The sequence below is a fragment of the Amphiura filiformis genome, chromosome 9 (assembly GCF_039555335.1).
Source record: "Amphiura filiformis chromosome 9, Afil_fr2py, whole genome shotgun sequence".
NCBI classification, from domain to species: domain Eukaryota; kingdom Metazoa; phylum Echinodermata; class Ophiuroidea; order Amphilepidida; family Amphiuridae; genus Amphiura; species Amphiura filiformis.
In genome coordinates this window covers 22,979,503-23,001,272 of record NC_092636.1, presented here as the reverse complement: position 1 = coordinate 23,001,272, position 21,770 = coordinate 22,979,503, and the positions used below count along the sequence as shown (strand labels likewise).

General features: G+C 35.7%; 1 protein-coding gene across 1 annotated transcript in view; it reads left to right on the top strand.

Annotated features, from left to right (window-relative positions):
- The first annotated feature begins 2,757 nt into the window (after window positions 1-2,757).
- LOC140160756 (solute carrier organic anion transporter family member 4C1-like) overlaps window positions 2,758-21,770 on the top strand; it is an 83,584-nt gene continuing 64,571 nt past the window's right edge. The window contains exons 1-3 of the mRNA XM_072184056.1: window positions 2,758-3,085; window positions 17,287-17,884; window positions 20,507-20,609. Of these exons, the coding sequence (XP_072040157.1) occupies window positions 2,990-3,085; window positions 17,287-17,884; window positions 20,507-20,609 (797 nt within the window). The 5' untranslated portion in view covers window positions 2,758-2,989. The remainder of the gene's footprint in view (window positions 3,086-17,286; window positions 17,885-20,506; window positions 20,610-21,770) is intronic.

Sequence of the window (21,770 nt, the reverse complement as noted above, 5' to 3'; positions counted from 1 at the left end):
CTTTTTGACCCATGTGGCCGCCCACTATAATAGCCTGTATCATAATCATATAGGCCCACATAATCATTTTTCTGCATGTTTAAAGCCCGGCGGTGGTTCTTTCAGATTTAAGTTTAACCGGGATTCGCTATAGTAGGCCTATATAGGCTACTTTTTGCTGTTTTTTGGAACCATCAGTAGGCCTATACCAATTTGTCACAAAAAGCACCCAAATTTGCTCCAATTGTGTGCTTAAGCCTAATGGGCGCATTGGTCTCCAGTGAAAATCTAACCATCTTTGTGGGTGGGTGTAAAGTGTGCCCCCCCCCCAGACCCGGTCCCCCAATCTTTGTCGGTGCCCCCTTCCCCTCCACCCAATATGATGACCCACGCTACGCCACTGCACTGCCCAGACAGCCGCAGAGGACCCGATGTCCCATGACTGGTTATTCAGCTGAAGAAGCTTGAAGAGACACATGTTGATCTTTTTGAATTGGAACTTCTGCACATTGGGGTTTACAAAAATACCAATGACAGCAACATTTTCATGTACTGGGGACCCGACAGTAGCCTCAAAGGACCCGATGTCCATAACTGGTTATTCAACTGAAAAGACACGTGGATGGACCTTTTTGAATTGGAACTATTGCACATTGGAGTTAACAAAAAATACCAATGACAGCAACTTTTTTTCTGTATATACGGGGCCCTCACTGGCGAAAATAACAAGAAATCTACATTGAGGGCGTTAATTATCGTAATTTTTCATTTTCAAAAGCATAGACCCAGAAAAGTCATGAACTTCATCCACTTAAGGGATCTAAAATGAGCGTTTATTGCGTTTCCACAATATTTTTTGTGCGACATGAGAGCACCTCAGACCTATCGAATTGCATTCTGAATACGAAGCATGTCTTTCTGATATCAAATAATTTTCATTTTTGAAAATCACAATATAATACAAATTTTATGACAAATTATAAAAATTTGATATTTTTCAAATTTTGACATATAACAGTCCTCGAAGTGAATTATATAAATCTAATGATATATTCTTAAAGTGTATGTAGCAGGGAGGAAAAGCCGACGGTCAATTGAAAATTTTGACCTTTCATGTTGAAGATATGGATTTTTTTCCCAAAAAGACCTAATTTTATTTGGTGTTTTGGGAAAAAAATCCATATCTTCAATACGAAAGGTCAAAATTTTCAATTGATCGTCGGCTTTTCATCCCACCTACATACACTTTAAGTATAAATCATCAGATTTATAAAGTTCACTTCAAGTACTGTTAAATATCAAAAATATCAATTTTAATGATTTGCCATAAAATGTGTATTAAATTGCGAATTTCAAAAATCAAAATTATTTGATATCAGAATGACATTCTTCGTATTCAGAATGCAATTCGATATGTCTGATGTGCTCTAATGTCCCAAAATAAATACCGTCCAAACGTTCATACCCCAGCCCTTAAAGAGTTTTAATAATTTTTTACCCATGTGGCATAGATTCTTTTCCGGGTTTTGACTTCTTTGGGGGGTTTTAGACTCTTTATGAGTTTAAACCCTTTTTGAATTTTACTCATTTTGGGGTGGAAATACCTTTTTGACCCATGTGGCCGCCCACTATAATAGCCTGTATCATAATCATAGGCCCACATAATAATTTTTCTGCATGTTTAAAGCCCGGCGGTGGTTCTTTCAAATTTAAGTTTAACCGGGATTCGCTATACAGTGCTATATAGGCTACTTTTTGCTGTTTTTTGGAACCATCAGTAGGCCTATACCAATCTGTCACAAAAAGCACCCAAATTTGCTCAAATTGTGTGCTTAAGCCTAATGGGCGCATTGGTACATGGTCTCCAGTGAAAATCTACCCATCTTTGTGGGTGGGTGTAAAGTGTGACCCTGATTGGTATTTTAAAACAATGTGACCAGATAGATCAATACGGGAATACGACGCTTGAACCCTGCAAAAACTTGGGTGTTAAATGTAATACCGGTTGGAGTAAATAGAGGACCGCGCCAGGAGTTTTTTTATAACACTTTTGATGTTATTGTTATACCTTCCCGGTGTCAAAAAAGACACCAAGAGTATAAAAATAACACCCAAAAGTGTTAAAAATAACACCCCTGGGTGCGGTCCTCTATTGACTCTATAACCGGGGTGTAAATGCCATGTTATGTATAAGGCCCTATTAATTATTAAGGACCTGTTTGGATTAAAGTTTTATTTCCCAACTCTCACGTGACTGAATATGATCGAATCGTCACTTTTATAATATCGACTTGCTCTCTGTGGGGTAACCCAAAAACTATGGAAAGGTCCAGCACAAGTTATGCACTGCACCCCACAGAAGTACTGCCAAGTTCCAACACTTAGCTAAAAGTTAGCTAAACTTGAACTCCTGCCTTGAACTTCAATTTTGCTTTTCATTTGTAACGCGTTATGGCTCATTGACTTTTGGCTCTGGAGCGTTTCTTTTACGGAGTGACGTGGGGTAGAAGCGCGCCTCGCTGCTACACTTTACTCCGGGACTTTACTTCAGCATGTTGGGACCATTTTGACTTAAGTCACCGAGTGGATAGTGTCACACTATTAAGTAGATTACGAAGTTATAGTCAGAAATGAAAGTTTTCAAAACTTTTTCGCCAACTTATTGAATTTGATCTGAAATATCACGAATTTGATTGCAAATCTATTATACTCGTGGGTATCAAGTTGGATCACTGACGGATTGTGGTTTTGGCATAATCCCAAAACATGTTTGCACGGACACGGTGTGGAGATATTGTTAAATGTTATGAATTACATTTTGTACATTTTATTTCATAGTATATCTTGCAGCAGCGTGGTGGCGTGAGGTATTAAAGTTTCTTTTTCTACAACTGATTTGTGATAATATGCATCATTAGAGCATGATTGGACACCCAAAGGGAGTTCAGGGAAACAACACACTTTTATAAATCTTTATTGTCAGGACTGTATAAATCTGTTACATATAACCATGACGTCGGAATACAATGGGAAAGTGAAACATGATGATTATTTTCATGAGATCCAACCGATGGTTAACAAGGAAAAGGAGATGCTCTCTGAAAAGGTAAGTGCTATCCTTTGGGCTTCAACATAAAAAAGTCCAAGTTTTGAGATATTTTCTCAAAATATCAAGAGCTATTTTAAGAACCACTGAACCAATACTATGCTTGTTTGTACTCATTTTAAGGCACTTGAAACTTGATTCTGAGTTTAGCGTCCACCGCCCGCGTTATGAATTTTGTGCCGCGTTTGAGATGTAAAATCTGAAAATAATTCATTATTTTGCAAATTACTACTAAACCAGAAAGAAAATTTGTTCTGCAAAATTTTTAAACCCCTTTTTTTGTATTTGAACACTTCAAAAACTATAGAAAGCCTTGAGAACTATTAAATGAATCCATCTAAATATTTTAGCATTAAAAATATACAGGTTTTTGACCCTTGCTCTATCCTATTATTTCAATTATACCTTTGGGATGCCAGGGTACACTAGAAGAGAAATCAACCTAGCCCAAATGTTTTTACCAGATTGTTGATGTTGTAAATAATTTAACTAGGAAAGACCTAGTTTTGACAAATTGGTGCCACAAATTTATTTCATGATGTTCTGCATGATTGTTATTTTTGTATTTAATGAGTCAATCCCCCCTCCATTTCCCCTTATCCTCAAATGTATACGGAGAGGTTAGTACAAATTGGAGTGAAGAAGACTGGCATGGTATACTTCCGAATACATTTAGTTTGTTTTAAAACTTGAAAAACAAAAAGCAAGATAATTACACTTTTATAAATGTTTATGTGTGTTTGTGACATTATATTTAGAATGAACAAAAGCGCATAAGCATTGGTAAAAGGCCGCTGATAATGAAACCTTAAAAATAATGAATAATGAATAATGAAATAGTTGCCTCATTATGAGCTGAAAAAAATGGGACGCTAAACTCAACATCAAGTTTCAATAGCCTAATGGATTTCTCATGCTGATTCCAAATATGGTCATGAAAAGTTAGAATTCTGACATTTTTAAAACCCACATGGAGAGAGTTTAAGGCTGATGGTCAAAAAATATTATGAAAGAAATTGTGTCTGAGGTCGTATTTTATAGCCCTATAATTACTAGTATGCCTACAGGTATACATGTATTAAAAGCTATGGCAATATTCAATTTTCATTCGGATTCCACCTTGTTTTCCTAATTTTCTTCATTTAAAACTTACCATTCCTCCTCATGGCCCCTCATAGTTCAAGTAACAAAAATCAGATTCCCCCTCCAGCTCCAGACCCCCAAAATGTTCGGAATCAACCCGGGGAATTGGAATCAACGTTCGCTCAGTCCCCTGGATTGTCTGAGACAGATAGCAGTGGTATCACAGGAATAGGCTACATGATATTGAACGACTTCTCATTGTAAATATTTTCATGAAACTTGAACTTCATAGCTATAGGCCACACGTGATATCACATGAGAGTATAGCTTATAGAAGAAAGCTATACGAATTCTATACATTCACAATCAGCTCAGCGTATCTCTGATTTGGGGTTTGTATGGAATTTCCAACTTAATAAAGTAACAAAAATTATATTTATTGGAAAATGAGGTCGATATAAAGTTACCTATATGACCGCAGGCTTATACATACGTACAATTTTATTTCAAGTTTTCCATTTAACTTGATCAAATGTTTCTAAATTCAATAGACATCTATATTATAATACGCTATTCTCTGTAGATCTGTCTGTCTGTCTGTCTGTCTGTCTGTGACTGCTAATGTGAGGCCGTCATAAGTCGCACGGGGCTCAAACTTGGTGGGTGGGTGTAGTTCTGTCCTGGCAAGAAGAAGTTTATGTTCGTTAAGCTATCTGACCCCGGGTCCCCCTCCCAGGGGTCATCTGAGGTCAAATTACTCAAAACTGTTGTGTAAGGCCGTTGTAGGTCGTAAAGGGCCCAAACTTGGTGGGTAGATTGTTCGTTAAGTCATCTGACCCCGGGGCCCCTCCCAGGGGTCATCTGAGGTCATATTACTAAAAACTGTCGTATGGGCATGAAACTTGGTAGATAAGTCAACATTTAGAGCCAAAATTTTGGACGGTCATTTTGGGGTCATCCGAGGTCACCCACGGGTCATTTGATGTCAAATTAGTACAAACTGTCGTATGGGCATGCAACTTGGTGGGTATAGACAACATTTAGAGCCAAAATTTTGGAAGGTCATTTTGAGGTCATTCGAGGTCACTCACAGGTCATCTGAGGTCAAATTAGTAAAAACTGTTGTATGGGCATGAAACTTGGTGGGTACAATCAACATTTAAAGCCAAATTTTTGGAAGGTCATTTTGGGGTCACCAGGGGTCGTCTGAGGTCAAATAAGTAAAAACTGTCATATGGGCATCAAACATGATGGGTACAGTTACCATCAGCCAGGTAATCGTGCCCAGCCGAGAACCGCCAAATATGGGTAACCGCCTAGTATATAATATTTCTACATCTGACGATAAAAGAAAAATCAGTAATGCAAAAAATATCCGTGTGACTCCATTTATTTAGTATTTTTGACTTAAATTTCTTTGATAATACGTTTCCGTTCCACTGTTCTGAATGGGTTCTGAAAAGCATGAATATCCTATTCATTTGTTCAATCACGAAAATGATTAAATACAATCATTTAATACGATGTCATTTTAATGCTTCTTTTTACATGACTAACTTGAAATGCATTTTCACACAATAATGTAATTTTCACTATTCCTGTTTCTGATATTTCCCACAATATAGGGGGCCTATACACGTGTACTTGTATTGTTGTTTCTCATTGCATTTGGCGGTACGATTATTCCAATAAAAATATATTGTTTAACATGCTTAATGTCAATATAATAAAATCTATTTCAAAACTGCCGACTTTTGATACAAATTTGTTCAAGTGAAAAGACCAGTTGCTCCAAAGGTTAAAAAGTCAGCTACTCAAGTTTACATAGCATTATTAAACGGCTTAAAGCTTAAAGTGCATTTTGGGGGACACTTGCACAACTTGTAAAGTTTTTTATATGTACTAAAATACCCTCGCAAGTAATAATGAACTTGTTGATGTAGGCCTATAGCTTATCTGTGAATTACAAATCAGATACGGCCTTTTTATTTGGCTTGCGAATCACTCAAAGTGGGAAATTTTAGACATTGTTTTGTATTGTATCTTTAAAAGTAATGAAGATAAGTACATAAAAGTACTAATTTTCAAAAAGGAAATGATGCAAGGAATCCAGCTAGCATGCGTAAATGAGCAGTTTTTGAGAAAAGCATCAAATTTGATTTTCCATACCAATTCTTTTCGGTCCACCATAACAACTTGCTCTAAATATCAAAATTGACAAATATTGCGTATTTGTGTTCTAAAGACACAAAACTAGAAAGTGTTTTCTCAACTTATTGAATTTTTTCTTCGTTTTAAAAATATGGCGCGAAAAGGATCAAAATTTGCCTTTTTCAATTTTGACCAAAATTTTGAGCATTTCAAGGTCCAAAAGAGTGAGAAGAATGAAAATCACTCCTATACATGCACTAGGATCCCGAACATGCTCATCTATCAAGGCACAGTTCTTTAACCCCAATACATTGCACATTCATTGAATGACCTTTGAAAATTTGGGTACACAAACTCATACTCTGAAACTTGAGGTCAAATTTTGCACTATATGATTGTTTAATTGAGGTTATTGAACTATGCCATTGGGATGAGGCAATTGTGGTCCATTGTGATGGTAAAACTAAGATCAAGTGTGAACCATTCCTGAAAGAGTAGAAAAGGACATTATACAGATTCCAATAAAATATACTAGAAGAAACATATCAAATAAATATTATGACTTAACCACTTGCCTATCCTTGCGAATAGTATAATTAAATTATAAAACTACAGGTATATCTTTGAAAGAAGTTAAGTTTTATGATTGCAAGACACATTATCTCTGTGTTCTGGTGTTATCCCAGTGTGTTTTTATAACATAATTATTATTTACCTGATAATTTGATAAAGCGTTGCCCAGTTTATAATCAATGATAAACATCAGGACATCAGGAATTTTGTTTCTGTGTATCTGGAATCTGAAGTTTTGACACTATTTTGTCCTGTATCATGATATGCATATGTCTGTATATTTGACCATAATATGCCCAGGCCCACGCTTATAATAGTAGCCTATTTAAAGGTGACCTGATATATTTGGAAAATCAAATTCTTAAAACTTATGTATAACATAAACTGTTGTCCCTTTTAAGCATTCATGCAAAGAGATCATGTAAATGTTCATTGTAAATGCGACTAATTCTTCATGAAATTACTGACATTTAATACAGCGTAAAACTGGTAGTCTACAGTGTTTTTATTAATGATCATGTAATAAATAGATATCAAAAGAAAGATCATATTTTTCTCATTAACATACTGAAATTAGGAGTTCCAAGTCGGTGTATTTCCGAAGATATCATCAAAAAACTGCTGAATTAGTCAAAAATGTGGTATACCACATTTGAGACTAATTCGACAGTTTTTTGACGATTTCTTCGGAAATATACCGATTTGCAACGGCTAATTTCAGTATGTTAATGAGAAAAATATGAGCTTTCACCTGATACCAAAATCTGCATTTTGATAGCGTAAAGTTGGAGATGAGGCTGTCAATCAGGTCACCCACCTTTAATAACAGGGGACTAAAATATACGCCGGTGCCGAGGAACGCACGTGAAAGTGGTTTACGGTCAGATAAATGGATACACGTCAATAACAATTAGTAGTAATAAGCTAATTAGACGTAAAATATATCAAGATTATGATTAATTTGAATCGTCCATTAAGCCCGCCATTAAGTGTGGCGGTGAACTTTATGAACTATATTTAACAACAAAAAGTAGAACAAGTACTAACGCGGTCAAGGTTTGATTAGGGCAATTACTATAAATGACTCCATAACAAGGTAAAACAACACAAAATTAACCAAATTAATAATGATAGATGGGCTTGTTGACTGAAGTTTGATTCATATTTAAATCTCAGTGTTTGAGAAGTTTGTTGCTTCTTGCTATAACATCCTTAACATGATTTGGAGAATATCAAAGCCCTCATTCTGAAAATAAGCGCTGCTCCATGCTGTATTTATGAGTTTGAAGTAGTATACATTGTAATAGTTCCATAAACACCTATGAAAACAATTAATGTCCCCTCTGAGTTTTGGATTGGGTGGAGATGTCCACCCAAAAAACCCACCAAAACAAAACAAACAAACAAACAAACAAACACAAAACAACAACATAACTAAATTTGAAGGAAAAGAGACCCCAAATAAGTAAGTATGATTCAGTAAAATAATTGATGAAATGTTCCATCATACTAATAGCGAATAGTTGTTCTACAAGGTGTCTCAGAAAAGCTAAAAAAAACAACCAAAAAGCCAATAAAAAATGTAGTGAAGATACGATTTTGGATGTAAAAATGGTTCCAGGATAAACTTTGCAATTTTCTGCTAAAAAGTCGCTGGATAGTTTTTGGAGCATGCTAGTATACTTGCGTCTCTCTCTGACTCAAATGTTCTCAATTTTCTCAAAAAATTACAATAATTTTCTGAAAATGTCAAAATTGATATCTACAATATTCTTAGAAAATTTTCTGTACGATGCAATATCAGTTATATTGTTGCAAAAATATTTTGATTTTTGATGAAAATGGAAAAATTGATGCAGGGATGGACATCGCATCGCCTGTACGCACAAAATCGGAAAATTGGTCCTGCACCCATGCAATGACAGGTAAATCTACTTTACATTAATGTTTATTAGTTGTATACAACGCAAAGATACACGTTTTGTGGTTGGTATACACACAATTATCAAGGTTAACATACTCACTAATTTACCATATTTGCTTTTGAGGGGCTTCATTGTCCTGTGGTTGTCCTAGAAAAATATCATACAGCCTACTTCCGTTCAATGTCTACTTCAAATTATTATTTCAATGCAAAAAATAATAAAAAGGACGACTAATATTGAAAACCGAAGAAAATCTAACTATTAGAAACTGCACATGATATTAAATCTATTAAATCGCTATTAAAATTATGTTCCAAAACAATTAAAAGCTTTCGTAAAAAATACAATTTTTGGCTACCCTAGACTAACCCTAGCCCTAATGAAGGAATAACGAAAATGTGGCATTTACATTATACAAACACTGACTGACTGTTTAAACACATTTAGCTACACTACATTGAGCCCGCTTAGTGTCTTTGGGGACACCCTGTATAAGATCCAAGGGCTCGCGTCCTTTATCAAACACAACGCACTGCGTTCATTAAATAGCTATTCTGGTGACAAAAAATATGTTTAATTATACATAAAACATAAGAGAGCTACAAAAAAGGAAAAATAGCAGTCTTAAGTTTGGTTTTGGTCAGGGTTCGCAGGTTTTTGCCGCAGGTGGAAAAAACCGTGGTTTTACCAAACCGCTTGGCAAAAACAATTTTTGCCAGTTTTTGCCGGCAAAAATAAAAAAAAAAAAAAAAGTGATTTATACTTCAGTTTTTTCATCTCAAAACAAATGATTAAGTTACAAAAATCATTTCCTGAGTGTAACAAGGCCATATTTTGTAATATTATAAGTAACATATTAAGAAATTAAATATAGGCATGCGATTTCATTGCTCAAGTGCATTTAACCGAAATTTGGCATATATCAGATTCAAAACTTTTTCATTTTAAGGACTTGATGAGACAACAATTATGTTGAATGATTCATTAAAAGTTATGTGCTGCTGTGTATGAGCTTTCTGTGTTATTTTTTAATATTTGAGTGACTATATACATGTGAGTTTTTACCATTATTTGCCAGTTTAAACCAGGCAAAAACTGGCAAAAGCAGCTTTTTGCCGGCAAAAACCGAACTTGGCTTGGGTAGGACTGAAAATTAGATAAAAAAATATCGTCTCATCAAGACCTTTACACCTATGCTTATAGAAAAAAAATGCATTATTGGTCATCCCAATGACAATATTAAAAACCACACAGGAAGACTGGAACACCAGATTCAACAAATGTATCAAAACTGTGCAAATTCAAATTTACATATGAAATATTTTGCATCGATCTTGGTTTGATTTGGACACCTGCCTGTATAGCCTAGATTACGGGGAATAAAGATACCCAGAGGATGATTTAAGGAAGCCCCATCATGCACTGCAAACGTGTTATCACTATAGAGTTTCAACTGCCACTTTACTTTTCAAGGGTACATGCCACAAAATAGCTTTCCATAGACTTTACGTGCAAAACAGGGGTCACGTTTTAGGCTATAAGTCGAGTTACGTCGTACTTTGAAATATATATTTGATATCATCTTAATCAGAACAAAATTCTGCATAACATATCTGAAAATGACACCATATTTTAGGTCTACTTTTTGAGAAAAATAGCGCTATATAAAAAGGCCTGATTTTCCCGTGTTTACGTCCGACTGCTAACCGCGTTTTGACCTCGTGTGTTCATGCGCTCATCATCGTAAACATCACTCAAATTTTCGCGTTTTCTGTTCAAATTAGTAGAGATCACATTCACAAGTTCTAGCAAATACGATTTGCAACATTAAAATTGTTAATATTGTACCGATTTTGCACAATTTTTATGCAAAGTTGGGACTATAGTCGTGATAAACTTTTACCGGAAACCGCTTCACATGCGGATTTAGTGGTATGAACCCTTGAAGAGGCTAAAAAGTCGTTTTAGGCCTTGAAAATGATTTTGTTATCTTTTTCACTACATTTTAAATTAATTGTAAGAAATTTTTGGGTATTTTCTTTCATACTTTAGACAGGATGTCGATTTCAAGCACAAGCATGATAGCCGACAATTGCCATTTTTCGTCATTTTGATGCACATGAATGCACAATGGTTGCTGATTTGCTATTTTCATGAAGATATTAATTGATGTTAAGAGTAAACGTTCTTTGAACATCTTTTAGAAGTGCATAACTTCAAAATTAAAACATTCTCAGTACCTGCAGAATATTTAAAAAGACAAGAAATGTCAATCAAGTAGGCCTACCCCCTCCAGCGTCACTTTTAACCCGTTTTATCGAAAAAGCAAATGTAATGAATGTCTATTTGAAATTAAATATTAATATAAATTAAACTATTTAAAATACTGCACAGTGGTATAAATAAAGCAAACTAGAAACTTAAATGTCTTAAATATAATATTTTATGTAATTTTATTAACATTGAAGGCCAAAACTTGAGTTTAAATGACAAAAAAATTGGTTAAAAAATAACAATGAAATTGAAAAACTTCTTTGTAATTTAAACACAAATAAACAATGTTTTCAATATTTTGAAACTCTTCTTAATTCATATCAAAAGGTTTCAAACTTCTACCAAAATCGGAACTTTTATTAAATTGGAAATAAAAGCAGGCCTATTCGCGGCAAACGCACATACAGCGAAAAACCTGGCGGCGTCCATGAACGCGCTTGTTGATGTCCCTCCTCTTTTCTTCGCGTGCATTTTAAATAGATAAAGACGCGCGGAAAACGCATGGAATTGCTCCTTAAAGGGTACATGCCACAAAATAGCTTTCCATAGACTTTACGTGCAAAACAGGGGTCACGTTTTAGGCTATAAGTCGAGTTACGTCGTACTTTGAAATATATATTTGATATCATCTTAATCAGAACAAAATTCTGCATAACATATCTGAAAATGACACCATATTTTAGGTCTACTTTTTGAGAAAAATAGCGCTATATAAAAAGGCCTGATTTTCCCGTGTTTACGTCCGACTGCTAACCGCGTTTTGACCTCGTATGTTCATGCGCTCATCATCGTAAACATCACTCAAATTTTCGCGTTTTCTGTTCAAATTAGTAGAGATCACATTCACAAGTTCTAGCAAAACACGATTTGCAACATTAAAATTGTTAATATTGTACCGATTTTGCACAATTTTTATGCAAAGTTGGGACTATAGTCGTGATAAACTTTTACCGGAAACCGCTTCACATGCGGATTTAGTGGTATGAACCCTCAAATCCCATTGAATTCTGTGCAAAAGATGTTGTTTAAGAATTGTGCGTGTGTCATTATTACCTGGTCGATTTCAGAACAAAAGTGATGTATGCATAAAGGATAATTCACACCTTCTGTAGGTAACATAAAATGTGAAATCGACTAGCATTTTGAATGCGTTTTTATTGTAAATATATCAGTCCAAATTCAAATTTAACCATGCCCGTCAATGCAATGTGCGAGCAGTGGAGTCATGTTCACTCACACAGCTGTGCTAACCGCAAGTCAACACACCCATACTCGTAGCGCAGTCTAAACGAGGAGACAGAAAAACATAGTGTGAGAAGTGTGTTTTGGTGTACACACTCTACATACAAAACGAGGAGTTTTCACAGGAATGTGAGGAGGTGTGTGAGGAGAACTTAGCACAAATACAATTATGGATCTCCTCGAATTGAAGGCAAAAATGCCAGAAAAAGACGTCCTAACCCCCCTATAGGGTTCTCCACTTTGAGAAGCTCCTCAAATTACTGCTTTTTGGGTCTAACCTCCTCGAATTCCTGTGTTTGTAAACACTCAACTCCTGGTTTCGCACGCGCTACAAACGCAGTGGCGTGGTGGGAAGTGCTTTTCATCCTCTGAAAGATACCTGCGCCAAGCTGATGCCGCATTTACAGATTTCAGGAATTTTTTTCTAGTGATGTAAAAATGATTTGTTAAAAAAATAAATAGTCTTCCAGACTTCAAAGTTCTGAAAAACTCTTTTTTTCACATTCTGATCACATAAATCATAATGATGATTTCTCACTCACCATTGAGCCCATCACCCAAACATTCTAATTCCAAGATTTGAGTTAATTTGCTCCAGTGGTTTGGATTATGGAAGCCAAAAAAATATCGAATCACAGAACAGTAAAATGATCGTGACTTTCGGGGTGGAAGGTGGTACAGGGTGTCCCTGAAAGAACTGTATCGTCCGAAATTTAATTGTTTGGGGATTTTTTTAAACACCACAACTAAACATAACTAAGTAACTGGTGCGGTTAATGAATAAATCGGCTATTACATACTTTTTGAATTTTGACAATTGACCACGCCGTTCGTGAAATAGGCCTATTAGAATTTTACGAAACTCCCTCATTTTCAAACCTTTCCACGGATTCAAATATCAATCGATGATCTGTATTTCGGAGTCTTTATCACTGCGTATCAGTAGCGCATGAGACGTCTGTTGTCATTGACAGATATTTGACTCCGTGGAAAAAGTTTCGTAAAATTCTTATATTTCAAAAACGGAGCAGTCAATTGTCAAAATTCTAAAAGGATGCGGATAGCTGATATATTCCTCAAGCACATCACTTGTTTAGTTATGTATGGTTTATGAGTTAAAATACCCAAAAAATACAGTTTCCTACGATACAGTTCTTTCAGGGACACCCTGTACCACTACTCTACCATTGTTTTAGTCATACCGCCCTGACCGAAATATATTTAAACAATAATTTACTGGAGTTATGAGAAAAATATGAGCATGCATTGCCATTCACATGGGATCAAAATCGGCATTTTCATGGAACAAAGTGCAGATAGGCTGTCAATCGGGTCACCCACCTTTAAACACCCACACATAACGAAGGAACACTATACTATGTATATCAACCAATTTAAATGTGGCTATTTTAAAGATTTTACTTTATAGCGTGTTTTGATTTGGACTTTAAACATAGCAAAAACAGATTAATACAAGGAAATTGTGGCAGGCATTCAGTGGAAAACTTGACATGCCTCGAAGTTTTTAGGAAATTTATGTTCAGGGTAACAGGATATAGAAATGATTAATTTAGATCATTCTACAGGATTTCAGATGTTTTGCAGTTACCTCTGATGAGTTTCAGGAATTTAAGGTTTTTCAAAGTTTTCTGAATACAGCTCTCCTGGGGCTTACAGTCCGAGCAAAATTAATGTCAAACATGCTAAACGATTGCTGCGAACCTCGAACCTCTATAGGCCTATACGGTATATCGTATGTTTTCAAACGTTTATCTATTTTCCTCTGGCTACATTTTGAGTTTTATTTTTCAACAGCAAACTTAAGGAATGGGATAGCAACGTTTGCACAGTAGTTTTGTGGCACCTGAGAGCACATCAGGCATATCGAATTACATTCTGAATACGAGGAATGTCCTTCTGATATCAAATCATTTTGATTTTTTTAAATTCACGATATACATGATATAATACAAATTTTATGGCAAATTATTAAACATTTTGATGGAGTTCTCAGCACTAAATATTGGTGAAATTCAGATCTTAAAAGGTGTAGACCCAATATATTCACCTATAGACGTCATGTCAGGGATGGTGCAATAATTATTTGTACCCCGGGGTGGTGAATTATGGGGGGCAAAGATTTTTTGGCAGGCCAAAAGGGGGGGGCAAGCATTTTTGGCAGGTCAAAAGGGGGGTCAAGCGATTTTTGGCAGGTCGAAAGGGGGGGCAAGCAATTTTGGCACAGATATTTTGGGTACCATTTTATATTACGCCCTAAAAAGGCGTAGGAAAACGTTAGGAACACGTTCAAATATGCAAAATTTCCTGCTCGCTGCGCTCGCATTATATGATAAGACAATTTAAGGTTTTAAATTAGGGTTCCCAAAATCTTGCATGTGTAGGGGGGCAAAGGTTTTTGGCACGTCGAAAGGGGGGGCAAAGGTTTTTTGGCACGGCCAAAGGGGGGGCAAGCGATTTTTGGCAGCCCATTTTGAGAATTCACCACCCCGGGGGTACACATAATTATTGCACCACCCCTCAATGAATACTGTAGGCTATATATTTGAAACAAATGCCATATAATTTTCTTGAACTGTACGAACTTTTAGTCTTACAGTTCATGTAGCCTATATAGGCCTACATTCTGAAAAGTTGCCTCGGTGTTACTGACCAAGACCCCAGCAAACACAAAACGTTTTCGACATCATTCGCAAAAGGTTATAAAAGGTTGTCAGAAAACGTTTAAATGTCGGGTTATATAAAGGGTACATTAATGGTATAAAACGTTTTCATAACATTAGGCCTAAATAACATTTGTTGGTAATTTACTGCACAGCAAACACAAATGTTTTACAGAAAACATTTAAATGTCGGGTTATATAAAGGGTATAAAACGTTTTAATAACATTCCAAAAACATTTTTGAAAACTTGGTACAAATCATTCTAAACAGAATGTTATTTTGGGGTTGAAAAATATTTTGCAAAAAATGTTTGCCCAAAATATTTACAATAACGTTTTAAAAATGTGTTCACGACCTTTATATAACCCAACATTTAAATGTTATTAAAACGTTTTGTAAAAAACATTTTAAGAACATTTCTGTGTTTGCTGGGTGCAAATATTTTCACATAATGTTATTTAAATGTTGACAAAATATTTGGCCAAAAATGTTTGCAAAAATAGTTTACAATGACATTTCGAAAACATTAAAAAAATATTGTTGTAGTGTGTTTTCATACAAAACGTTTTAAAACGCTTTCATGATCTTTATATAACCCGACATTTTAATGTTATTAAAACGTTTTTACCTAAACCAAAACCCAAAATATAACTTATTTAAACGTTTTAAAAACGTTTTTGTGTTTGCTGGGACAACTGTTCGCTGAAAGTCTTATTTCCTGTAAACGAGCTAGAATTAATAAACTGTAAGTGTTTCTCATTGACCAAATGGTTCATGCCTCATGGCAAGCTGTATATACCACGGAATACTTTGTGATCCAAAAAAAGGAGAAAAATAAGATTGACCTACCAACTCAAATATATTTTGAGCTGAAAGGGCAAACAGACCTTTTATTTTTTTGGCCTTACTTCATCAGTTGATCAACAGAACTGACCATTTACATTAACCACCAATGTGTTTTATTTCAATCAATCAATCGATCAAGCAAGCAATGCATCAATGATTAATTAGTTAATCAATCAATCAATCAATCAATCAATCAATCAATCAATCAATCGTTCAATCGACTGGTCGATCAATTAATCGACTGATCAATCAATCAACCTATATATTAATGAACATCACAACCAATCAATCGACTGATCGGTCAATACATCGACTGATCAATTTATCAATCAATTAATCAATAAATCAACCATCAGTCAATCAAATATCGTTGCCGTGTATTAAGCTGCAAATACATGTAATAGTAGATGGGTTTGATGCTCACACATAGTGGAAAGTCACTAAGAAGTCACGCACTCAAACACTGATGGGCAGGCCAAGTGTTTAGAAATGTTACAATTGACATTGACAATGTCCCCTAGCACGAAACCTGCAAATATTTAAGTCCCTGGTAAAATGCATTAAGTTTAATACGGATCAGTTATTTGAACTCTATTCTTTTCTTTTCACACGATCCGTTTTTACATGAATGCATAGATTATGTCAAGTTATTTTCCAGTACAAAATGATTAGGTCTAAATGATTAATGATAGTTAGCATTTATACAACATCAGATCACAGACATGGACATGGACATACTCATAATGATGGAGAACACGCAACACAGATCCTGAAATTAAGTTGCAACACCCTTGCACAAACAAATAAACAAAACAAACAAAGAAATACAATAAATTTAAAGGTGAAAGTAAACATATAAATCAAATTTTGAACCATTAAAGGTGGGTTGTCAGATTTTTTTTTCATACGCGTCCGATGATTAGACACAGAAGTTAAATTTGCCCATGCATAAACTAGCCCCGATAAAAAACGGAGTTCGGCGACCTATTTAAAACCACAACAACTGGTGCCTTACATTGTAGGACTTATTAAAATTGCAAATTGACCAAATTTTAACATATTTTTATATCTTCCCAAATTTAAAACTTCAAATTTATCTATGAGGGCACAGCGAGAAGGACATTTTGCATGTTGAACGTTGTCCTATAGCGTTTTCGAAACGATGCCCAAAATATGTGCCCAAAATCCCTACCCCCTATCTTTCGACCTGCCAACCCCCCGTCCATAATTTACCACCTGTCGTGTTTAGCCATTTGAAAAGACTTTTCTTTCATGATATCTTAAAACACGGTCTCGTTCTCGAATAAACAATAAAAATGTATCAAATTGAACACAAATATCATCGTTATTTTGAACATTCTGTTTCACAGTTTGGAGTTATCATGGAGCACATGCTGATGTTCTGTGTACATTTCTACATTTCAGATGCAGGAAAAAGAAGAACCACGACACGGACGACGAACAGATTGTGGATGGTTTAGCTTTCGACCAGCAGCTCTTCGTCGCTGCAATTCTGCTCCTTGGCTCCTGGCCATTCTCTGCTGTTACAACCTGTTACATGGCAGCACCTGCAATGGATTCACAAACGTGGCTATTACCAGTATTGAAAGACGTTTTGAGCTCTCAAGTTCACGCTCAGGATTGATTCCACCAACTTATGATATCGTAGCTGCATTTGTCATTGTTGTGGTGTCCTTTCTTGGTAGCCAAGGCAGTAAACCCAGATGGCTTGCAAGTGGGATGTTAATACTCAGTATAGGCAGCGTTATTTTCACGGTTCCTCATTTTGTGACTGGTCTGTATGATTATGGTCAGGACTCGTCTTCAACGGAGCTCTGTCCACGAGATCACAATGGGACAACTTGTGGGAGTGGAGAGAACTCCATATCAGCGTTGTCAAATAATCTGTACATTTTTATCTTGGCGCAAGTGTTTTTTGGTATTGGTACTCCGGCAGTGTATTCTTTGGGTGTCACGTTTCTAGACGAAAGTGTTTCTACAAGACGAGCGGGACTTTATTTGGGTAAGTTCTTGGTATTCGCCATTTCGGTTCTTATTTGAACCAAACTTGAGACAACGGCAGCAACACCAAACAACAGTAGCTGCTGCAAGAGCATGCGGCAGCAAAAATAACAACAACTTGAAAAACCAATGACGACAGCAACGAACAAACCACCACCGCTACCACTACTACTACACCGCCAACAACAAGAACAAGAACAACAACAACTTACAACAATAATAATGATAACAACAACCATAACAATAACAACACTTTGACCACATCAATAACAACGAAGACACAAGAATATGTTTGGTTACTTGCTTGAAATATTAAAAATAAGTTTATATTTAAAACAAAAATAACATACCCTATATACTTCATATCTATAAGGGCCCATTGTTTTAGAGGGTATTTCATTTGGTTAGAATTATCAAATCTATCATAGGAGAGAACATTAACAAATCTATATATAGTGCAGACAACCTATCATCACTCGATTATCATAGTTAAGCCAAGTTCATGCGTAAATGACTAAACATTGAAAGACAAAGACTAAAAGAAAATAACAAACATAAGCCACTGTGAGTCCCGTGGTATTTACTGACACGCAAATGTATGTGAACATTGTGATTCAAGGCGGAGCTACATGTAGATGTCACTTATTTTTTTCCATAAGAACATTCTCTTCGTAGATTTCTAAATAATGTCAAGAGAAGTTGTGGGATCGATAGGCTTTTGATCATCAAACGTCATTAGACAAAGGGCAGCCTATTTATTTAATAATTACACAAAGAGGTACAACCTTTATTGCAAACTCTCTGCAGTTGCATCAGTAGATAGGCGAGGTCTGCTTGTTCTCTGTTTACAAGGGACAGTCGTCAGTGAACGGCTCTTTTCAGAGCCACCGTACCAAAAACCTTTTTCCATTAGCAGATATTCGAGGTCTGCTTGTTCTCTGTTGACACGGGCAATCTTCAGTGAACGGCTCTTTTCAGAGCCACCACTTATTTACTTTTCTCTGTTGACAAGGGGTTGTCTTCATTGAACAGCTCTTTTCAAAGCCACCAAAAACTGTGAGATTAGCAGATAGGCGAGGTGTGCTTGTTCACTGTTAGCCAATCTTCAGTGAACGATCCATCCGTAGGCAAGGGGCGGCCTACATACTTAGATACTTAGTCCTGAAGAAGTCAGAGCTACTCCAGACGAAAGCTTGACAGTTCTAAATTTATCCGTTATAGTCTATATGGTGTCAACATTTTGGAATAAAATCAAAACTTTAAAGGCTCGATGTCTCTGTTCATACTTTTTACTCGACGTCGAATATTTGATGCAACACGTACATGTATTCTTTATGATATTTATTTTCAGTCATTTTTGACTTCTAACGAATGTTTGTTGACGCAAAATCGATATTAATTGCTAACCAGATATTTGACGTTAAATGTAATTGATATTTCGTCAACAAGACAACAAACATTCGTTTGAAGCTAAAAAAATAAATTGAAACAGACAAAATAACGAATACTTGCTGAAGGAATAAGTTGGGCCTTAAAGATTTTATTTTATTTCAGGATACCGACGCCATTTGAATATATTGGGGTATGAATCGGCACTGATGCAAGAAGAGAATGGCATGTCGCCGCTGTAATGACAAAACCTCGCACTTTTCGGCGAAATATGTGATGCGATCAAGCAAAATCAGTCGGAAGTCGGAAATATTAAATTTTCAGTTTCTTATGGGATAGTAAAAAGCATTTATGACGCTGCATTTTGCAGAAAACGTCAACCTGAAATTAAACAATCAGTTCCAAAGATATGAGCAATTAAAGAGTGTCCAAAACAATAGGAAATAAAAGGAAATATTTCCTTTGTTAGACTATATCTCAAAATCAATATTCCCGAGTTCCGACTGATTTTGCTTAATCGCATCACATATAGATTTTGTACTACTTGTAGCTATAGACGAATCCAATTTCACGCATTCCTACACCTCAATGGCAGCCATTAGCTGGGTCCCCGTCGGCTCTATCTCACCTAAAATGTGAAATGCTGCGGCTTTGGAGGGTATTTTAAACTGCATTCCATCACCGGTGTTACACGTAGACAAAAGAATGATGACAGTTTACAACACAAAAGAATCTAACATCGAATTTTAAGCGGGTTTAATCCACCCAATTGGGCACTCACAACACCAGTTTGGTGCATGCGGGGACCCAATAATGGCCGACCAAATCCTGACCATGACTTGGCTCGTTGGATTTGTCTATAGTTAGCCAAACTTTATACTGCATGGCAAAACTTTGTATAAATATGTTCATCTGCACAATAAACCCACAGACACCTTATTTTCAAAATTTAAGTGACAAAACCTCGTATCTAAGATAAGACTACAAATTCCAGCCGCTAAAGGAATGTTTTAAAAGCATTGTGCAAAAACATTTTTATCTCCAAAATTCAAAACCATGAAACTCCATTTTGTGTATTTCTTTGTGTTTGGAGTTAATTTGACATTTAATTTGATATTTAATATAATTTAGCCATGACTGAGGCAAAGCGCATATATACATCGTTTCTCACTTTTTTTTTCAGAATAGATTTTGTTGTTCAAAATTAAAAGTTCTTTCTATTATTTTGTTGCAGGTATATTTTCTGCGTGTACCATCATTGGCCCAGCAATAGGATATATCATCGGTGGTATATTTCTCAATTTCTTCACAGACTTTATGACTGTCGACACATCTAGGTAAAGATACCATGAATCACGCTTTTGATCTTGAAAACTTTTTTAAATAAACAACGAAACGTGATTTCTATTCATGACTAACAATGACATTTGGTTTTCCACTGCCTGCATCTAAAGTTTGGTAGCAGTGAAACCTTTATATTCATAAATAATTGCACTTTAAACTTTTTTTGTATCACGCGGCTATTTTTTAATTTAATTTTTAATTTGAAAATGTTATTTAGTTTTTCATTGGTGTAATTTGTCGGGACTTGTTCCTGATTTCAGGATTTTTTTGCCCACGATTTTTTCTCTGTTTGCCTGTACGAAAGAATAGGAAAGTGCAGTTTTTAGGATTTTTTATCAGCTCTTTCCAATTATTCCAGATTCAGATTGTTTTAACAAGTGCAACCATTAGGCATAATGTTATGATTGCCGGAGACATCCTTTAAGGGGTGAAGCTGGTAAGGTGACGATCTCCGAAAAGTTTTTCGATAAATTCATTAATTTCTCAAAAAGTAAAAATCTCAGTTTAATAAATAACGGTTAAAATGAAAGCCATTATTGGGGGCCTAATTATCGTATCATTGTAATAGGTCTGGCACCAATGCAAGCATTAGTTTCGGTGTCCCAAATTCATAGTAAAATATGCTGACGCTATTTTTTACAAATCGCCTGGAATTGCATATTTAGGTTTCAGCGATTGCTGAAAAAAGACGGGTATATTTCTGAAAAGCGTTTCCGCTTGGAATGTAGATGCCTATTGTGGAGCTTAATGTCCGTGATTTTAATTTATAAGCTCTTTCATTGACAATTTGCAACGTCTTTTGCACACCATGCGGGTCGCCTGCTTGAATCCCGATATTTTAAAAATTATGGGTTTTTAACCAAACAACCAGCAAAAAGAGTTCTCTAAACTGTCCTCTAACCGCAGATAACATTAGATCGACTGTGCTATCGGTAGAATTTAAACGAGAACCAAAAGTGTTCGCCAAAGTCATGTAAATATGGACTATCGCGGAATATGGCGTTTTAGTAAAAAGTTGCATTTTTGCCAGTGCTTTTATGTTCTTGCTATGAAGAACATTATGAACTTACCTGCAACGTAGAACATAGTTGGCAAATATATTCCGGTTCAACTATGACTTATTCCAGATCCTTGATCTTTGCTATTGGCAAACT